Consider the following 17,865-nt stretch of genomic DNA (forward strand, 5'->3'; position numbering starts at 1 on the left):
AACTAGGGATGTTCCGCTAGTTATCGGCCAATATTCATTCTAAATAGTTTGATCGGCACTGGCAGTCTCTATAAAGGCCGATCAGAAGAGCCGATCAGATGACGCAAGACATGCAAGCCTGCTAAACTAAAAAAAGACAATAGGATTATCAATTAATATAGAGAGGATTATACGATAATGCTATGAACCCAGCCGGGGCTAATGCAACAAGCTAGCTGGCTGTCACTCTGACCAGAACCCAGCCGGGGATAATGCAACAAGCTAGCTGGCTGTCACTCTGACCAGAACCCAGCCGGGGCTAATGCAACAAGCTAGCTGGCTGTCACTCTGGACAGAACCCAGCCGGGGCTAATGCAACAAGCTAGCTAGCTGTCACTCTGACCAGAACCCAGCCGGGGCTAATGCAACAAGCTAGCTGGCTGTCACTCTGGACAGAACCCAGCCGGGGCTAATGCAACAAGCTAGCTGGCTGTCACTCTGACCAGAACCCAGCCGGGGCTAATGCAACGAGCTAGCTGGCTGTCACTCTGACCAGAACCCAGCCGGGGCTAATGCAACAAGCTAGCTGGCTGGCTGGGCAGCTTGTGTTGTTAGCTGCCACTCTACACTCTATTTACATGCTTGCAGGGGGATCACTTGAAAAGAAAACAGAATACCAGAGAGATCACCAACGCGAGAGACACTGGTATCGAATCCGGCTGTCAGCGTTGCCTCCAGCTTGGCCGGCCTTCATACTGGCTCAATTGGCAGAGTCAGCGGGAGGGAAGCCGGTGGGTGGTATTCTGGTCGTTGTAAACAGCGACTCCTACAGGTCGGTCAGGGCGCCTGCACAGCGAGGGAGGGAGATGGTGAGGGTAGTGTGACGACCTCCCACACGTTACACCTCACCAATGAGAGTCCGCGCTGGCAGGTGAAAAGATGCTGCTGGCTGTCTCCTATGTCTCGGAGGAAGCATGTGATAAGACTTCAGGGCTCCCTAGACCGACCAGTGGGGGGCACATGCGAGCAACGGCCAGGAAGGGGAGGGGGGAATTGGCATAATGACAAAAAATTGGGATGGGAGAAAAACAGGAGGAGAAAAAGTGGATAAAAAAAAAAGAATACCAGAGGGATTTATCAACGGTTCAGAGAATGTGATGTAGGGATAAATCACGAGTGGCAGCTAACGTTGGCCTGCTAGCTAGTTAGTTAGCAGCATTAGCTAACCAGTTAACAACTTGTTGCTGGTTTAACCCGGTGTGCTCTCAAGCTCGAGGTGGACTGACTGATCGCGCCATGTCTTTCCACTAAGCCATCTTTCAATTTCAGTAGTGTGTAGCGCAGAAGCTCTGACAATGCTATGTTACAAGCCAACATGAGCTAAACGGTTTTATTTACTTGAGAACAGCACCACAGCCCTGCCTTGTCACTCAAGTTTCACATGAATATTATGATCTCCCAGCAGTTTGTCAGCTCTAAGGACAAACTGATTATATCCATAAAAACACTTATTTACATTTTACCAAATAAATATGGTTACAAATAGTACAAAATTCTATTTGATATAGTTTGAAACTGGTAAAAGAAAAAGTATATTATATCCTTTAAATAGACCTTTAATCTTAGTCGAGAGCTTAATTAAAGAGCACAGGAGTTGAAGGGATGCTTTATTAGTGGTGCTGAACGAATGAAGGTTTGCATTCTCATAACAAGGCCTAGATGCAACCACTTCAATGTTTGGACTTAACAAGACCTTCAGCTACATCATCTAGTGGTTTTAACTGCCAGATGTGCCAACGGTGTAAAGACATATAATACCTACTAGGAGAGGAGCTTGAGGGTTTGAGTTCAGCTGTGATCCTACCTGATTGTTTGGTGTGTGCTGGGAGGAGGGCCCTGGGATGTTGAGGGAATGGCTCCTGGTCACGGCTGCCCCCATAGACGCCCTCCTGGGCTGTGAGCGAAGAGACAGCGCCGCCTTTGCTTCCAACGAGGGGCTACTGCCACTGTTCCCTTCAGTCTCAAGCACAGCATCCCAAGGGTCCCCACCAAACCCCCCTGCTACCGTCACAGCCGCCCCGGGTGCCGGGGAGACCTCGTCACCATCAGCTCTGCGCTTGTTAAGCGGGTCCAGGTCCAGCCATTCAAAGCGGCTAATGCTAGAGGGTTCCGCCACTGCTGGCTGCTGAGGTGGCGGGTTGGGGGCCAGAGAAACCGCGCTGGCGGGTGCCGAACCCAGGTCGACACTGGCCGACCTGCCGTTCTTCAAGTATTCCATGGTGCTTGCGATCTTGTCAAAGAGCTTGGCCATCTCCGGGTCGACCGCGGGCTGCCGGAAGACAGTCTGAACGGGAGTGAAGGGCATGAAGGAAGGCTGGCCGAGGAAGGGTGACATGGTCTGGGCGAAGCCGTTCTGGAAGGCGCCTGGCTTGGGGAAGGGAGCAGAGGGGAACATGGGAGTGGATACATTGGAGCTAGAGGGGGTGGAGAGAGCAGGTGTCCACTGCCCACCCTGGAAGGGGCTGCAGGCATGGCCGCCGGGGTAGGAGTGGCTGAGGTTGAAGCCTTCCAGCGAGGAGGGGCGGGACGCTTTGTTGTTGGCCCCAAAGTTGTCATCCAATAGGAGCTTTTCAAGCTCCTCATTGGTCAGCTTGTCCACATCGATGTCCCTGAACTTGTCCTCTGCCCGCTTCTTGGTCTCTGGGAAGACAATGAGGTCTTTTTCTGCTCTACTAGTGGAAGGAAAAGGTTGTGGAGCAGCGGTAGTGGATGTAGATGGTTTGGGTTTCATGGAGGATGAGGACGATGTGGAGGAGGACGATGTGGAGGAGGACGTCGGCACTGGAAGAGTGCGTCTCTTGCCCTTTTGCAATTTGGCTAAAGCTTCTGCCTCCATGCGAAGGGCTTCCTCCTTCCCAACAGCTCCCTTGGGCTGCGGGACATCCAGCTTGAACCCATTCCCACTAGATATCTGGGCCATGGTGTCAACTTGAAGGTGCCATGAATCTTCTGCTGGAAGGTCAGTGTCGCTCAAAAGGTTGGAGAACAAAGTTTCTTCAAACACCTACAAGAAGACGGAGAGAAGTTACAACACAGGATATTGACGGGCAATTTGAAAACACAAAATCCAACATCACCAGGTTGTTAAGACTGAAGCCTGATGTCTGTTCATTGAGAAAACATCCAACAGGACACAAACATGCCTGGTATCACTGGATGTCTCAGAAGATGTGGACTAATTCCAAAGTCACCAAAAGTGTATCAGCAAGCAGCATCGTACACACACTTGACATTCACATTTGAGTGGAAAGGGAAATTGTTCCACTGACATTTTGAGCCGCTGACCTTGTTCAACACACTACAGCCAGTAGCGAGAGGGGGGAAAAGCCTTGGCTCTGTGATACGAGTCACTCTGCCTCGGAAATCCATGCTAGTGGAGCAGCGTTGTGATTGCTTATTGACTGCCTGCCATGTTACACTGGCATGACCCGTACTTCCCAGGATTGGTGTTGGGAGTGTAGTAGGGCTGCACGATTTTGGGAAATAATCTAATTGCGATTATTCTGACAGATATTGCGATTGCGATTTGCGATGCGATTATAACATATTTAAAAAAAAAATTACAAGAAGAATGTTGCTGCTTTCTGTAGTCGGGTCCCAACTGCAAAATTACTGTATTACCCTGTATTATACACTTTTACTATCATGTAGACTATTCTGCTTTGTGTTTACATGTGATGTATTGTATACATGCACATTTATTATGTTCTTGTGTGATGTATCGCACATTTTATTGCTGTGTGATGTATTGCAAATGTTATTGCTGTCATCTTGGCCAGGTCTACCTTGCAAAGGAGATCGTGTATCTCAATGGGACTTCCTGGTTAAATAAAAAAAAAATATAAATAAAATGTTTTTTTTTTTTTAATTGCAGGCTTGGCGATTTGATAATTGCATCATTCCAAATCACGATTTCGATTAAAAAACGATTAATCGTGCAGCCCTAGAGTGTAGGTCAATTATCGGGGTCACAGGCACGGCCTACATTGCCTGCATGTTCATGACATTCACGTTGATTAGTTCATTCAGTGTGTGATGTTTTATTTTTATTTATTTTTTTATTATTGCAAAACAAATTATTAAAAGTCAGTACTCAACACACAATGCATAATGAAACTTTCAGTAAAGGTGGTTAAAATACATGCAAGTACAGAAACAAGATAAAACAAAAATAGTCTATAATAACATTTTAACCGTATACAGTGTATATCCAGCGAAATTACAATTATATAAATGTTAGTATATAATATACCCCTAATACCTATTTTCTAAAACCCTACACACATATGCTCCAGCTCGAACTCCCCCCTCCCGGACCCCCTCTTGGATAGTACCTCCATTATCCCTCACTCCTAACCAGACACTACCATTATAAGCTAGCTTTTATTCTCTCCACCACTTCTAACCACATTGACATTTTGGATTCATTGAGACCCAGAATTCTTGCTGTAGATATTTCTTGATATATCACATCGAGATATGTAAGAAACCACACTTTTCGGCACATTTTTTCCGGTTGAAACCAACGTGATGCGATCAGTTTTTTAGCTACTGTGATACCCGATAAAACCAATCTCTTTAGTTGTGGATTCACTGCAAACTCAAAAACATCATTCAATAGTAATACCGAGGGGTGTACAGGTATATTCCAAGATACGAGTATTGATAATTGTTGGGACACATCTTTCCAGAATGCCTTAACTGGTGGGCAGTCCCAATACATGTGCATAAATGTTCCTTCGTCCCCATTTGTACATTGGGAGCATTTGGAGTCTTGTTTAAGCCCCATTTTGCACAGCCTTATAGGAGTCAAGTATGTCCTGTGAATATAGTTCAGATTGATTTGTTGATGATCCGGGTTCCTTGATGTAAGTCGGACATTTGCCCAGGCTCCTTGCCAATCAAAGTCATTTTCCAGGTCTGGTATATCCCTCCTCCAGACAGTGTCTAGTTGAAGGGTTTCATACGAGGACGTTAGTAATTGATAATAAAAACCTGATACAAAACCTCCCAATGTTTCTCTTTCATAGAAAAATTTGTGGTATCTGTGGTGTTCAATTGGTATGAGTAATGGAACACCGTGAGACCTCAGACAAAGTCGTAACTGTATGTAAAAAAGCCATGTGGACTCGGTGAGGTTAAACTTTGTGCATATTTCGACATAACTACAGAGGCCCTGGTTATTAAAAATATCCCCTAATGAGTGTATGCCTTGCTCTTCCCATATAGGGCAGGGCTGTACACTGCGATGATATCATCGCGAATTGCCCCTTTAATTGGCCGTTGCGATTGGTAAATATTATCTGGGGGCGGGCTTGCGAGTAGTGCTTTCAAGCCTTGGATTCGCATTTCACTCCTAAATTATCCAAGGCGTATGATGACGCGATGACGTCACTCACGCGAGCTGAGCAGTGAGCACTCAGCAGGTATGATCAGCGGGAACAATCGACTGAGCACTCACTCTGATAGACTGGCTGACTGTCTGATTTAGCTATGAAGAAAAGTAAAGTTAGTATTGCTTCATATTTTCGTCGCGTTCGACCTCCTATAGTGAGCCGAACTGAACTGAACTCAGACACACGGAGAGAGATGTGGCGTCTGCTCCTCCTCCAGCCCTCTCGCACCCGTGGCTGTTGTAAACACTGGGACCTCGGTGAGCCTGCCAGCCGGCTAGCTACTGATAGCTATCAACAAATGCTCCAGTAAGTCTAGTAGTCAGGGACCGAAACTAGAGAGCGCCACCCGCCATTTGCGCTCAGTTTTTACGTTTGGCGCCTCCCACTGAGACGTCTGAGCGCCGTGTGACGGGCAATCAAATAGTCATGTGAAAACCGAAAATCATGATCCAATTCTTTAGCGGAGTTCTCACTCGCTGTCTCAGCACACATGAAGCGCGCACCGCGCACTGCTGCTGCTGCTACCCCCTCCCCACCTGTTGCATGTAAACAGAGGCTATTGCCTCACCGTGACGTTAGTCTAGTCAGTGTGGGACCTTCGTGAGATAACGTTAGCTACCGTTACAAAATGACCCAGTCAACTATTCACTTAGTTTAATACATGACTTTGAGGCATTGTGTAACGTTATCCAGCCGGCTAGCGCTAGCTACGGATAGCTCCCGACATCAACAAATCCATCAGCAATAGTCCAGTGCATAATACCTCGGTTGGCTAGGTAACTAGTCACTACGAAATGTCGCAGTAAACTAAATAGTTCACTGAGGCGTTGTCCCAACGCCATCCAGCAGTAGCTACAGAAAGCTCCTGACATCAATGTCCTACAAGCGTCCTGCAAGCTACCTACAACAACAACATGCGTATTCGAGTCCCTGGTTTACATCGCATGAGTGAGGGCTGCTGACTAGGGTCCAGGTGCAGCGCCGGAGAATTCTTTTGCATGCTGATTCTGAATGTAGCGTTTAGGGTCCAGCTGCACCCCCGGAGAATCCTTGCTGGAGCACTCGAGTATACACACAGACAGTGGAGCTGTTTGCAGACAGCGAGGTGGCGATGTCTCGCAGATAATACAACTACAAGTATGATTATATAATATATATATATTTTATTCAAAATAATAATTATATAAATTTTTTTTAATCAAAAACAATCGATATAAATAATGGTAAAATTGTTATTTAAAAATTTGCCCCTAAAAAATATTTTTTGCCCCTAAATTTCTCATTTAGGGGCAAGTGTGCCCCTAGTGAAAAAGCTTAGCGTACAGCCCTGTAGGGAATCTTATAGGGCGTTTTCCCATTAAGAGTGCATTGTTATTGAATATGAGAGTGTGATTATGCCATTCTTGAGGGTTAGGATATTTCTTTTGTGTTTCCCGCCATGTTCTGATTGCATGGGTAATTATTGGGCCAAATTCTCGCTCACAATGCTTGATTGAAAGTTTAGTGTGTGCTATGTCTTTCAGTCTCTGTGGGGCTACTATGTTTTCTTCTAATTCTCTCCAAGATACCAAAGCCTGGGGGTCAAACCATATCTTCAATGGTCTTAATGTGAAAGCCTTAAAATATTGTAAAAAATCTGGAACTGCCATGCCACCGTCTGCTTTATTTCTCTGTGCGGTGGATCTTTTTATGCGAGGTGGTTTGTTATTCCAAATAAATTTGTATGTGGAGGTTTGTAATCTTTTCCAGTAGCCCTCTGGAGGAGGTAACGGAAGCATTGAGCTGAAGAAATTGATTCTTGGTAATACATCCATCTTAACTATTGATACCCTTGCCTGTACTGAGTTTTTAAGTTTTGCCCACCTGTCCAGGTCGTCTTTGATTTTGTTCTGTATTTTTGTGTAATTGTGCTTCACCGTTTGTCTTATGGTGGGAAATATTTCCACACCCAAGCATCTAAAATGTTTGACCATGGGTATCGCACCTGGGAGGGTTGTGTCTTTTTTTGCACTGATGTTAAGAGGAAGAAAAGCCGACTTAGGCCAATTTATTTTAAATCCCGATAAATCACCAAAGTTCTCTATCAACTTGAGTATATGCGGCAATGTGTTGTTGGGGTTTTGCATGAACAATATTACGTCGTCCGCATATAAACTAATTTTATGTTGTGTGCCCTTGATTACTATTGGTTCTATGTGTTGGGATTGTCTTATAAATTGTGCTAAAGGTTCTAATGATAGATCGAATAGTCCGGGACTAAGAGGGCAACCCTGTCTGGCTGAGCGTGATATCGGAAAGATATCGGAGATGAATGTGCCTGTTGTAATCCTGGCCGATGGGTCCTTGTATAGTACTTTAATCATATCAATGAATCCTTTTCCTAACCCCATCCTTTCTAATACTGCCCATAGAAACGACCATTCCAACCTGTCAAATGCTTTCATAGCATCCAGGGATAGCATCGCCTTAGGTGTGGTGTCCTCTTTGTCTGCATCTAGTACGTGCAGTATTCGCCTTATGTTATCATTGATCAGGCGACCTTTTATGAAGCCTGTTTGGTCCGGATGAACTAAAGACGTCATATGCTTTTGCAATCTGATGGCTAATATCTTAGAGTACAGTTTGACATCGGTTCCGAGGAGGCTTAAAGGTCGGTAACTACCGCACTCAGTGGGGTCTTTGTCTTTTTTCTGAAGAACTGAAATGAGTGCGATATTTTGGTGTTTATGGAAGCTTCCCTCTTTGACTGAGTATAAGATCATATTTAGTAATAAGGGTCCAAATATGTCCCAGCAAGAAATGTACATTTCTGATGGGATACCGTCAATTCCCGGAGCCTTACAGTTTTTCATTCCGGATATGGCCTTCTTGAGTTCTTCTAATGTGATCGGTGCTTCTAACTGTTTAGCGTCGTCCTCCGAAAGTTTAGGGAGAGTAATTTGATTAAGATATGTCTAATTTGTCTTAATCAAAGGTCGTTTCTGAATTATACAAATCGGAGTAGAATTCTTTGAATGTATCGTTTATTATTTTGGGTTCTGTTACTAGAGCTTGTTGTTTCCTAATGGCAGTTATATCTGCAAATTTTGCATTAATTCTTAATCGCATGGCTAATAGGTGACTAGGTTTAGATCCTTGGAAGTACTGCTGTTGTCTTGTGCTGCGTATTTGCAATTCCGATTTTTGTCTGTATATTGCTTTGATCTCTGTCTTTAGAATGTTAACTTGGTTTTCTAGTCTAGTAGAGTTGTTGTATTTTAAAGAATTAAAAAGCGTTGAGTAAAGCGTTTCCATTTCAGACAGTTTTGTGCATTGATTTTTGCGCAATATGGAGGAAAATCTATCCGTGAAATCCTTGATCATACTCTTTACCGACATCCATAATATTCTGGGATCTTGCACCGCGTTTGCATTATCCCGTAGGAATACTGTGAGAGCTTCTTTAATTTGTGTAATGAATTCCTTGTTGTTAAGCAGCATAGAATTAAAACGCCATCTTGGGGCCCGGGAAGATAGTGTACCAAATGTTGCTTTCAGGATTAAGTAGCAGTGATCTGATAGCGCATTGGGTGTCATTTCCACTTCATATTTATCAAATATTCTCGGGGATGCAAAGACGTAATCAATTCTGGATAATGTGTTGTGTCTCGCCGAACGACAGGAGTACTTACGGGTCATGGGATTAAGTGAACGCCATAAATCAATTACCCCTGTTGATTTTGACCAATCTTTTAATGCTTTAGATGAATTTTTTTGTTCGCTGGAAAAGGCAAGGTAAGTTGTCCATCCTTGGGTTCCAAATGGCATTAAAATCCGCACCTATTATATATGAGTACTCGGGATGGTTTAACATTTCTCCGGTTAGTGAAGTGAAGAAACCCACTTCGTACAAATTTGGGGCATATACCGCTGCCAACGCAATTTTCCTGTTATTGTGTATAATCCTAGCTATAGTTATGCGCCCCTCAGCATCCGACCATACCCCTTTCAAATTCGATATTTAATTTGCGTCTGACGACTATGGCTACCCCTCTAGTTCTCGTAACAAAAGAAGAGTGACTAATATTATGGTATATGTTATCCGCTAACGTATTTATGTCTTCCTCTAAAATGTGCGTTTAGCTTAATAGAGCCACGTCCACATGTTCTTTTTTCATCAGCGTGAGCACGCTTTTGCGTTTGTGTCGTTTGTTTATCCCACCGCCGGTGTTCCATACCATTATATTCAAACTAGCCATAATCTATGCATGTTTTTGTGTAGTTTTTGGTAATGCTTCTGGAGTGCGAAGCTACAATAGATGTACATCCAATTAATGAGGTCCCGTTGAGAGCTGAGCTTAAAACATATATATATACACAAATAAAAATCCCCTATTTTCCCCTCACCCAGAAAGTCGTACAGGCCTGTGTTCCAAAAACACATCCTCCGCGATTGACTTTCTCCCATAGTCCACCGGATTGCCCAAACTGAGCATTGTAATCTTAATCTTCCTATGCTAATTGCCATAGGATCTAACATTTCCATTCTATTGCAATAGAATGTCGCTTTTGGTCTTGCACCTTCCCTTACTGTAATGAAGTATTGTGATAAATGACAAAAAATAAAAAATAAAAACATCAGTGTGTGATGTTGAATGACTACTGTATGTTGTCGAACCTGAAAATGTCACCCAGCTGGCCCTTCCTACAAACCAAACAATCTGGACAGGTGTGGTTTTATCAAAGGTTGTTGACATTTATTAAATGCACTGCTTATCATATCGCAGTGGTAGTAAATAATACAAAATACTCTAAAATTGGTTAGAAGTTAAGTGTGGAACGGAATGGGTGGAAAAACCCAACAAGAAATGTGTTTAAAACCCCTTCCTTGAAACTCGCCACTATCTTAAGAGATTTGAGAGGAATGAGCGAGCAGCAGCCTGAGAGCGCAGCAGCACATCAGGAGGAAAGCATTGCGGGCAACATGTGTTTAGACATCCTCGATGTGACACAGCATTTGTTCAAAGCAACCCATTCTTCCGACTATCACACCCCCCCCCCTCTCCCTCTCTCCTCCCCAGGCGACACTAGCCCCCCCTCCCCATTGTGGTGGAGAAGGCTGGCTGTACCGGGGGCTCAAAGCTAGCCTTGCACTATTGTGCAGCTGAGGAATTTGGCACTGAAGGCAGCCAGACGGATCTCTCTCTCTCTCTCTCTCTCTCTCTCTCTGTTAGTGTCGTGCCGGGGGCCACGGCCCCTGTGTGTCTTATCAGCTGGGGGCCAATATCAGCGCTGCGGAGTCAGGCGGACCAGGCTGCAGCTCAGGTGGTGACAACGAGGCAGGAGTGCAGGACTCATTAAACATCCGAGCAGGACAGAGTTGAGCCACATTCTGCCAAATGCATTGGTTTGAATGGATAAAAAGAGAAGCTCAGTGTTTCTTATTGCAGGCGTTTCGGCTGCATCATCAGTGAGTCACAAGGTTAAAACGCAGCATTTAGCCGACACTGTGCTGCTTAGGTCTAAAACAAACACACAGCCTACTTGTGTAAGATAAGATAAGAACGAAGCACTATATATTTACCAGTAAGTAAGGTCTACACTCTACACACACAAATATGTAGAGTGTAATTAAGTTATCCAATATTAGGCCTTGGAGCACTGACATCTCATTCCGATCAAAGCTTGCAGAGTGTGGGGGGGGGGGGGACACACACACACTACACTTTTAGCTTTTAAATGAATTATTATCTTTATTTCATGGTCTTATTTTTCTTTATTTCTATACATTTTACTTAAATATTTTATTATAATTTGTATCATTGTTTTATGTAGTTTTTTATCATTTTATTTGGTCTTTTTTAATGTCAACATATTATTTAAATTATTCAAATGAAACTCAAACATGTTCCGTTGTGATGTCACAGTATGATGTCATAATATAACATTCTAGAACATTTGTGATGGCACAGTATGATGTCATAATCAAACATTGTAGAACATTTGTGATATCACAGTATGATGTCATAATCAAACATTGTAGAACATTTGTGATGTCACAGTATGATGTCATAATCAAACATTCTAGAACATTTGTGATATCACAGTATGATGTCATAATCAAACATTCTAGAACATTTGTGATGTCACAGTATGATGTCATAATCAAACATTCTAGAACATTTGTGATATCACAGTATGATGTCATAATCAAACATTCTAGAACATTTGTGATGTCACAGATGTCAGAGAGAGAGAGAGAGAGAGAGCGAGAGAGAGAGACAGACAGACAGAGAGAGACAGAGAGAGAGAGAGAGAGACAGAGAGAGAGACAGAGAGAGAGACAGACAGACAGAGAGAGAGACAGAGAGAGAGACAGAGAGAGAGACAGAGAGATGTGTAGCCAAAGTGCCACAATGATATAGAAAACGACAAATACACCAACTGAACCGAACTCTTAGCACAAAAGGTCCTGGACCCGAGATGGACATGATCTTCTTAAAGTCCATATAAGGCAGCAAGGACTGGCATTAAAATGGAACTCCAGTTAGAGAGAAAAGTCAACGATGAAGATAAACGTCTGAACTCCACTCCTCTGCATGGCTGTAAAAAGGTTACAGGGTCCCACATTCTCTTAAGACTTAAATAGAAATGTGAGCACTGTGTTGGTCTGGCCTCCAAGTATTCAGAAGATGGGAGATACTTGAGCTGCAGTTTGTCTGCAGCAGAAATGCTTGCTTTACTGGAGTGGATCAGAGGGGAACGCCACTCAAATGAAGAATTTCAATATGTAGGCTAATTCCAATGGTGTAGGAAAGTGCAATCAATATGTGCGAACATGAGCTACGCTCTCCTAAAGCCAGACACCAGAGAAGAAAGACTCAAACTTGTGACGTCATCAGGTAACTGCTCCATTGACAAGTGAATGGAACACTGATTTTGTGAACCCACAATTTTATTTGTATACCCAAACAAGCTTTATTCTGCCGTAGTGACCTCAGTTCCAAGACAGAAGATCAGAACATTCCTCTGTATGCTCTGTGTCATCTTCACCATTCTTTGGAGCAGCTCTGGACTTTATACTTGATGACATCACACATTTTAGTTTTAGCACTCTAGTTTTTGGATTTGGGAGAGAGGTGTTCATGTGCACTAATATTTTTGGACCGTCTTCAGACCATAGGAAATAACACGTATGAATTCTGAACATGTGCGTAGTTTTCCCTTTAAGGACACAGAGAGAGAGATGTCACAATAACAACTGAGACCTCGGGAGTCTGGACTTCCCTCCGATCGCTCGCTCACTGGAATGAGAAAAATGCTCGCCTTTCTATCTTATTTATTTAGGATCTGACGATTCTGATCTAGTAAGACAGAATGGGAGTCTCTCCCATATACCACACGATACGCTAACCGATGTTAACAAGCTACCGGGCAGCTGATCAAAGTGCAAAACAACATCTTGAGAGATGGGAATAAGTAACCAGGTCATGTTTATGGCATCAATAGATATTCTGTAGGCATCTGCTAAAAGGGAAATAAAATCACAACAACACACCGCTGTACCTCCTCCTGCTCCTCCTCCTCCTCCCTTCTGGACTTTCACTCCTATACCAAGCCTGCTCTGTGCAAATCATCATAGTCTATAAAAAGACACAAAAACGAGGCTCTGACAGAACCTTTTATTGTCACAGGGGTTGTGGCTGGAAGGTATACCATCAGGGATCCATGCAAAGGTATGGATTTCTACTATATACGGTTGTGCACGATATATATACACATACATACTGTATCATAAAAAAGGTGTATAATATGCATGATGCTGTTGCTATATCATTTTAAGTTCAATCAAAAAATGGTTCCTTGCAGGCAGCAGTATTAAAAAGCAAAAGATAACTAGACAATTCCGCGCAGGAAAATTATGAAAGTGTGGGTGATGCCTCTATTATGACATCATATGGTGAGATCACAAATGTTCTATTGTGACAGCACACATTTCTAGAATGTTCTATTATGACATCATACTGTAAACATCACAAATGTTCTAGAATGTTCTATTATGACATCATACTGTGACATCACAAATGTTCTATTATGACATCATACTGTGACATCACAAATGTTCTAGAATGTTCTGCCATTCATTCCTTATGGACCAAAATGTCCTGTTTAAAGTAGCTTTGTAGCCAAGCGGTGCGGTGAAACTTTCCAAAAAGTAATAGCAACTCGAGTTGGACAAAGCCGGTCGTTTTGATACCTTACACTTGTGTGAAAGCTCTGGCAGGAGTTAGGCCTACTGGACAAAAATTGGCGGAATAAATAATAAATAGTATAGATCAGGGGTAGGCAACCCTAGGCACGCGTTTTCCTAGGCACAGTGGGCAGCATTAAAAAAAATATATATATATAATTTTTATTTATTTTTTAGCTTTGAAATATTATAGTGAAATATTTTGCACTGTTGTCGCATTTATCTTGTTGAAATCCTCCCACAGGTTCTTTTTACTACCACATATTTAATTGAGACCCTTTATTTGTTTATTATTTCAATTTAGCTGGAAATACATTGCTACATCATTCAGTAACATTTGCAGAGCCTTATAACAAAAACATTATTACGGTCACCATTGTGACCAGTGGGATTAATCAACCATTTTTATTATTTATTTTTCTATTTCATTGAACATTGCACATGTTAAAAGCCATTTTTTTTTACTCAAAATGTGAGTATTACTAAGTCAACTTGTGTTCTTAAAACAATGACAATAAACATAGTTTTATTAGGTTGAAATAATGTGGTTGTGTACTTATTTTTCTGTTAACTTATTATGGATTGAAAACTGAAAACCTTAATGCACAGTAACTGAACTCAATATTTTTAAGTTCTGGTAACTTATTATTATTTATTTTTTGACAGTGTAGTCTTGCGATCAATCAAAACGTATTTACACGATATACCTCACACATTCACCCTCCATTCACATCCTGGTGTTCTCCTGGTGTTCTCCATTAGGCCTGTAGGTGGAGCTATGACCACACACGTACAGTACACACACCGATGGTGTGTGATGTGTCCAAAAATGAATGAGTGAAATGGTCGCACTGTATGCAGCTGTTTGTCTGCATTGCATCCCCCCCCCCCCCCCCCCCCAACTCAGATTTAGGGTTGATACAACCATCATAATAATATTGTTAATAATAACAATAACAATAATGATGTAATAATGTAAAAATGATAATTAAAAAGACCTGATTATGAGAAAAAAAATTTACGATGCATGGAATATTGTTGAGGCACGCCGCACACTAGTTACAACTATATTTAAAACAGGCACTCCATGTCAAAAAGGTTGCTGACCCCTGGTATAGATTACAATAGTGTCACCCACACTAATAATAGAATGACAAATTGTATAGAAAATGTCATATATCACATTGTAATTTGTACTGGGAAAAGTATACTGTCAAAACCCCTGTGATATGATATTTGGGGCATATGGCCCAGCCCTCCAGAGGGGGATACAGATGTTAGCTGCAGAGTGAGTCCCCAGTGTCCTCTGCTGCGGCCAATGTCCCGCCGTGGTAAAGGTTAGGTAATAACACATCTTGGAGGAAGTAGCCAAATACTCAGTCTGACGTTTGAATTTTGAGAATGACTTTACACTGTAATACCAAGAACTGTCTCAAGTGTCCCTAACCACTCATTCAAATTCAAGACCTATCTGTCACTCTCACACACACACACTCTGACACACACACACTCTGACACACACACACACACACACACACTTCCCCTTGAGGCTGTGATTCTGATGAGTGTGCAACAGGGCCGCTCAAAGAAGCATGTAGTGTAACGACTTGATTCTAGTTATACAGCCGACACTGTAAAACGATGGCGGCGACTACAGCAGTATTGTACAGAGGAGATAACTATGTTACACAGTTACACTCACTAGATGTAATGGTGATACACCTGAAGTAGGTCTGGTTATGTTATTTAGAATAGTATTCATCACTTTTATAGGCAATAGTTAATTTCTAACAATAAATTAAACTGACTCAGGAGGATAAAACTAAACTGCTGTGTTCAAAATGGTTTTGGGGGAAACATTCAATAACAACAACGCAATACATTAAATGATTTTATGAGACTATTCCTATCCTGACTGGCTAGTTTACCCATGCAAAAAAAGACAATAACATACGTAAATGAGTCTGACCAAGTATGGTTCTGTCAATATTCCAATGTACAGTTTTGCTTGTACAGTGTCCCCCACCCACCCTCCTACCTAAGGGATGGGTACCTTTCACATTTGAACCGATACCGGTACCGGTACCTGTGAATCGATACCGGTACCCAACGGTACCTTTTTTCGGTACTTTAGTCTCAAGAAATTTTATTTACCTACCTCAGTCGAAAAAAAAATCCAAACTTCAAATAACTACAATTTCGACAGTTTTCGGCTTGTCATTGCTCCGACTGCTTTGTTGTTGAATCAAGTCAAATCGTAGGTAAGCATATATTGTGCGTGTGAACGTTGCCATGACAAAAAAAAAGGTAAAAAAAAAAAAAAAAAAAGGTAAAAAAAAAAAATTAATCAAAAATATTTTTTTTTATTTTTATTTTTTGTTTCTCACTTGATTCGATACTCGGTAGTACCGACGTGTTTCGGTTCGGTACCTCAAAAGTACCAAATTCGGTACCCATCCCAACCCCCCCTCCGCCCACCCACCCACCCAACCACCTCCAATGTACAGTTCGCCCCCCCTCCCCCCACCCCACCTACCCAACCTCCTCCAATGTACAGTTTCTACATCAAATGTATATACTGTCTTTTTCCTGGACTCTTTGTATCACAAACAGTACTGCATTTGTAAATCTGGTATGTCATCATAAATGTATAGATGTAGCAGTACTGTCTATCTGTATGTCATGTATGTCATATATGTCCTGATGAATTGAAAATGGGGGACCCTGATGTAAACAAGACGAAAGTCTTTCTCTGGTCTGCATCCCCTTAACAATTGTATGTATTGAGCTGTACTGTACTGTACCCATTCTGCAATCTGTTAATAAAGTTTTCAATCAATAGCCTAGCTAGTAGCTATAGGTATTTATTTTGACATAATACCATAATAGCTCAATAGAACACAGGATCAACTGGTGCTGTGCCCTGGGGCTGCCATGCTAACTAACACACAAGCTCACCTGTCTCACCTGATGCTCTGACTGAAGACCAGTAGGAATTAACTTTGTTTGGGTTCATATAGATCTGTCCTCTTTCCTTCCCCAAGGTAATCAAACTATACTAGACTAAGTTAATTGAGATGTTAGTGAGCACACAGACTATAGGCACACACAAACAGATCTTGCTAGCTGGCTGGATGACAGTGACACCTCTTGTGATACTAGTACTAGCTAGTCGTGGAGGACTTCATACTTTTACTTTGTTGCCTGCTAGTGGTGACTAGCTCTCAGCCAGACAGACAACAAGCACATCAACGCCCACAGCAGCAGACACAGATAGATGGATATAGATATTTTAGTGTTGACTGTGAGATAATAAACTTGGTAGTTGCTGCTGGAGTCGACAGGACGATCATCCCACTGAACTTTGAACAACAACACAATCATTTAAAGCACTGAGCCAGTGATCTGCCAACAACACAAAGTCACACATATCAAGGAAGAAATGGCAAGTTTTGCCACACGAGAAACGGCCGAATACAGAAGAACAACAGTCCGAATATAGTTACCTGAAGGTTATAACTTTTACATGCAGACATTTAAAGTAAAAACAAATATGATTTTCCCACCTTTTAGCGGTGCGGTGTTTGTAGCCATTTTTCCTGCAGTTGTGCGATTTCTTTTCCATCCTCTCCTCGCAGACAGGCGGCGTGACGTCACTTCCTGTTGCGGCAGGTTGTTGGAGCGTGCTTCTGGTTGGTTGGATATATTTCATACATATAAAATTGAAAAACGGTGCCATCGTGCGGATAAAATGTGTAGCGTAACCGTCATCACTTACTCCATCAAACGTTACCCTTGTATACGTTAGTAAACGTTTGATTGATTGATTGATTGATTGATTGATTGATTGATTGATTGATTGATTGATTGATTGATTGATTGATTGATTGATTGATTGAACACTTTATTTAACAGATTGCAGAATGGGTACAGTACAGTACGGCTCAATACATACAATTGTTAAGGGGATGCAGACCAGAGAAAGGCTTTCGTCTTGTTTACATCAGGGTTCCCCATTTTCAATTCATCATAACATACAGGTGCAGCTCAATAAATTAGAATATTGTGGAAAAGTCTATATATTTAGCTGTATTGATGCAGTAATTTGTGCAAAAGGAGCCCCAACCAAGTACTGAGTGAACATACATGAACATACTTTTCAGAAGGCCGACATTTCTATATACAAAAGAAAAATACATA

The 17,865-nt window shown here is 42.2% G+C and overlaps 1 protein-coding gene across 1 annotated transcript in view; it reads right to left on the reverse strand.

Moving 5' to 3' along the window:
* The window catches only part of pik3c2a (phosphatidylinositol-4-phosphate 3-kinase, catalytic subunit type 2 alpha), a 227,092-nt gene extending 209,846 nt beyond the window's left edge, over positions 1-17,246 (reverse strand). The window contains 2 exon segments of the mRNA XM_084315562.1: positions 1,844-3,043; positions 17,172-17,246. Coding sequence (XP_084171688.1) covers positions 1,844-3,043; positions 17,172-17,201 — 1,230 coding nt within the window. The 5' untranslated portion in view covers positions 17,202-17,246.
* Positions 17,247-17,865: the final 619 nt, after the last annotated feature.

Source organism: Notolepis coatsorum (genome assembly GCF_963971535.1).
Source record: "Notolepis coatsorum genome assembly, chromosome: 6".
Taxonomy (NCBI): domain Eukaryota; kingdom Metazoa; phylum Chordata; class Actinopteri; order Aulopiformes; family Paralepididae; genus Notolepis; species Notolepis coatsorum.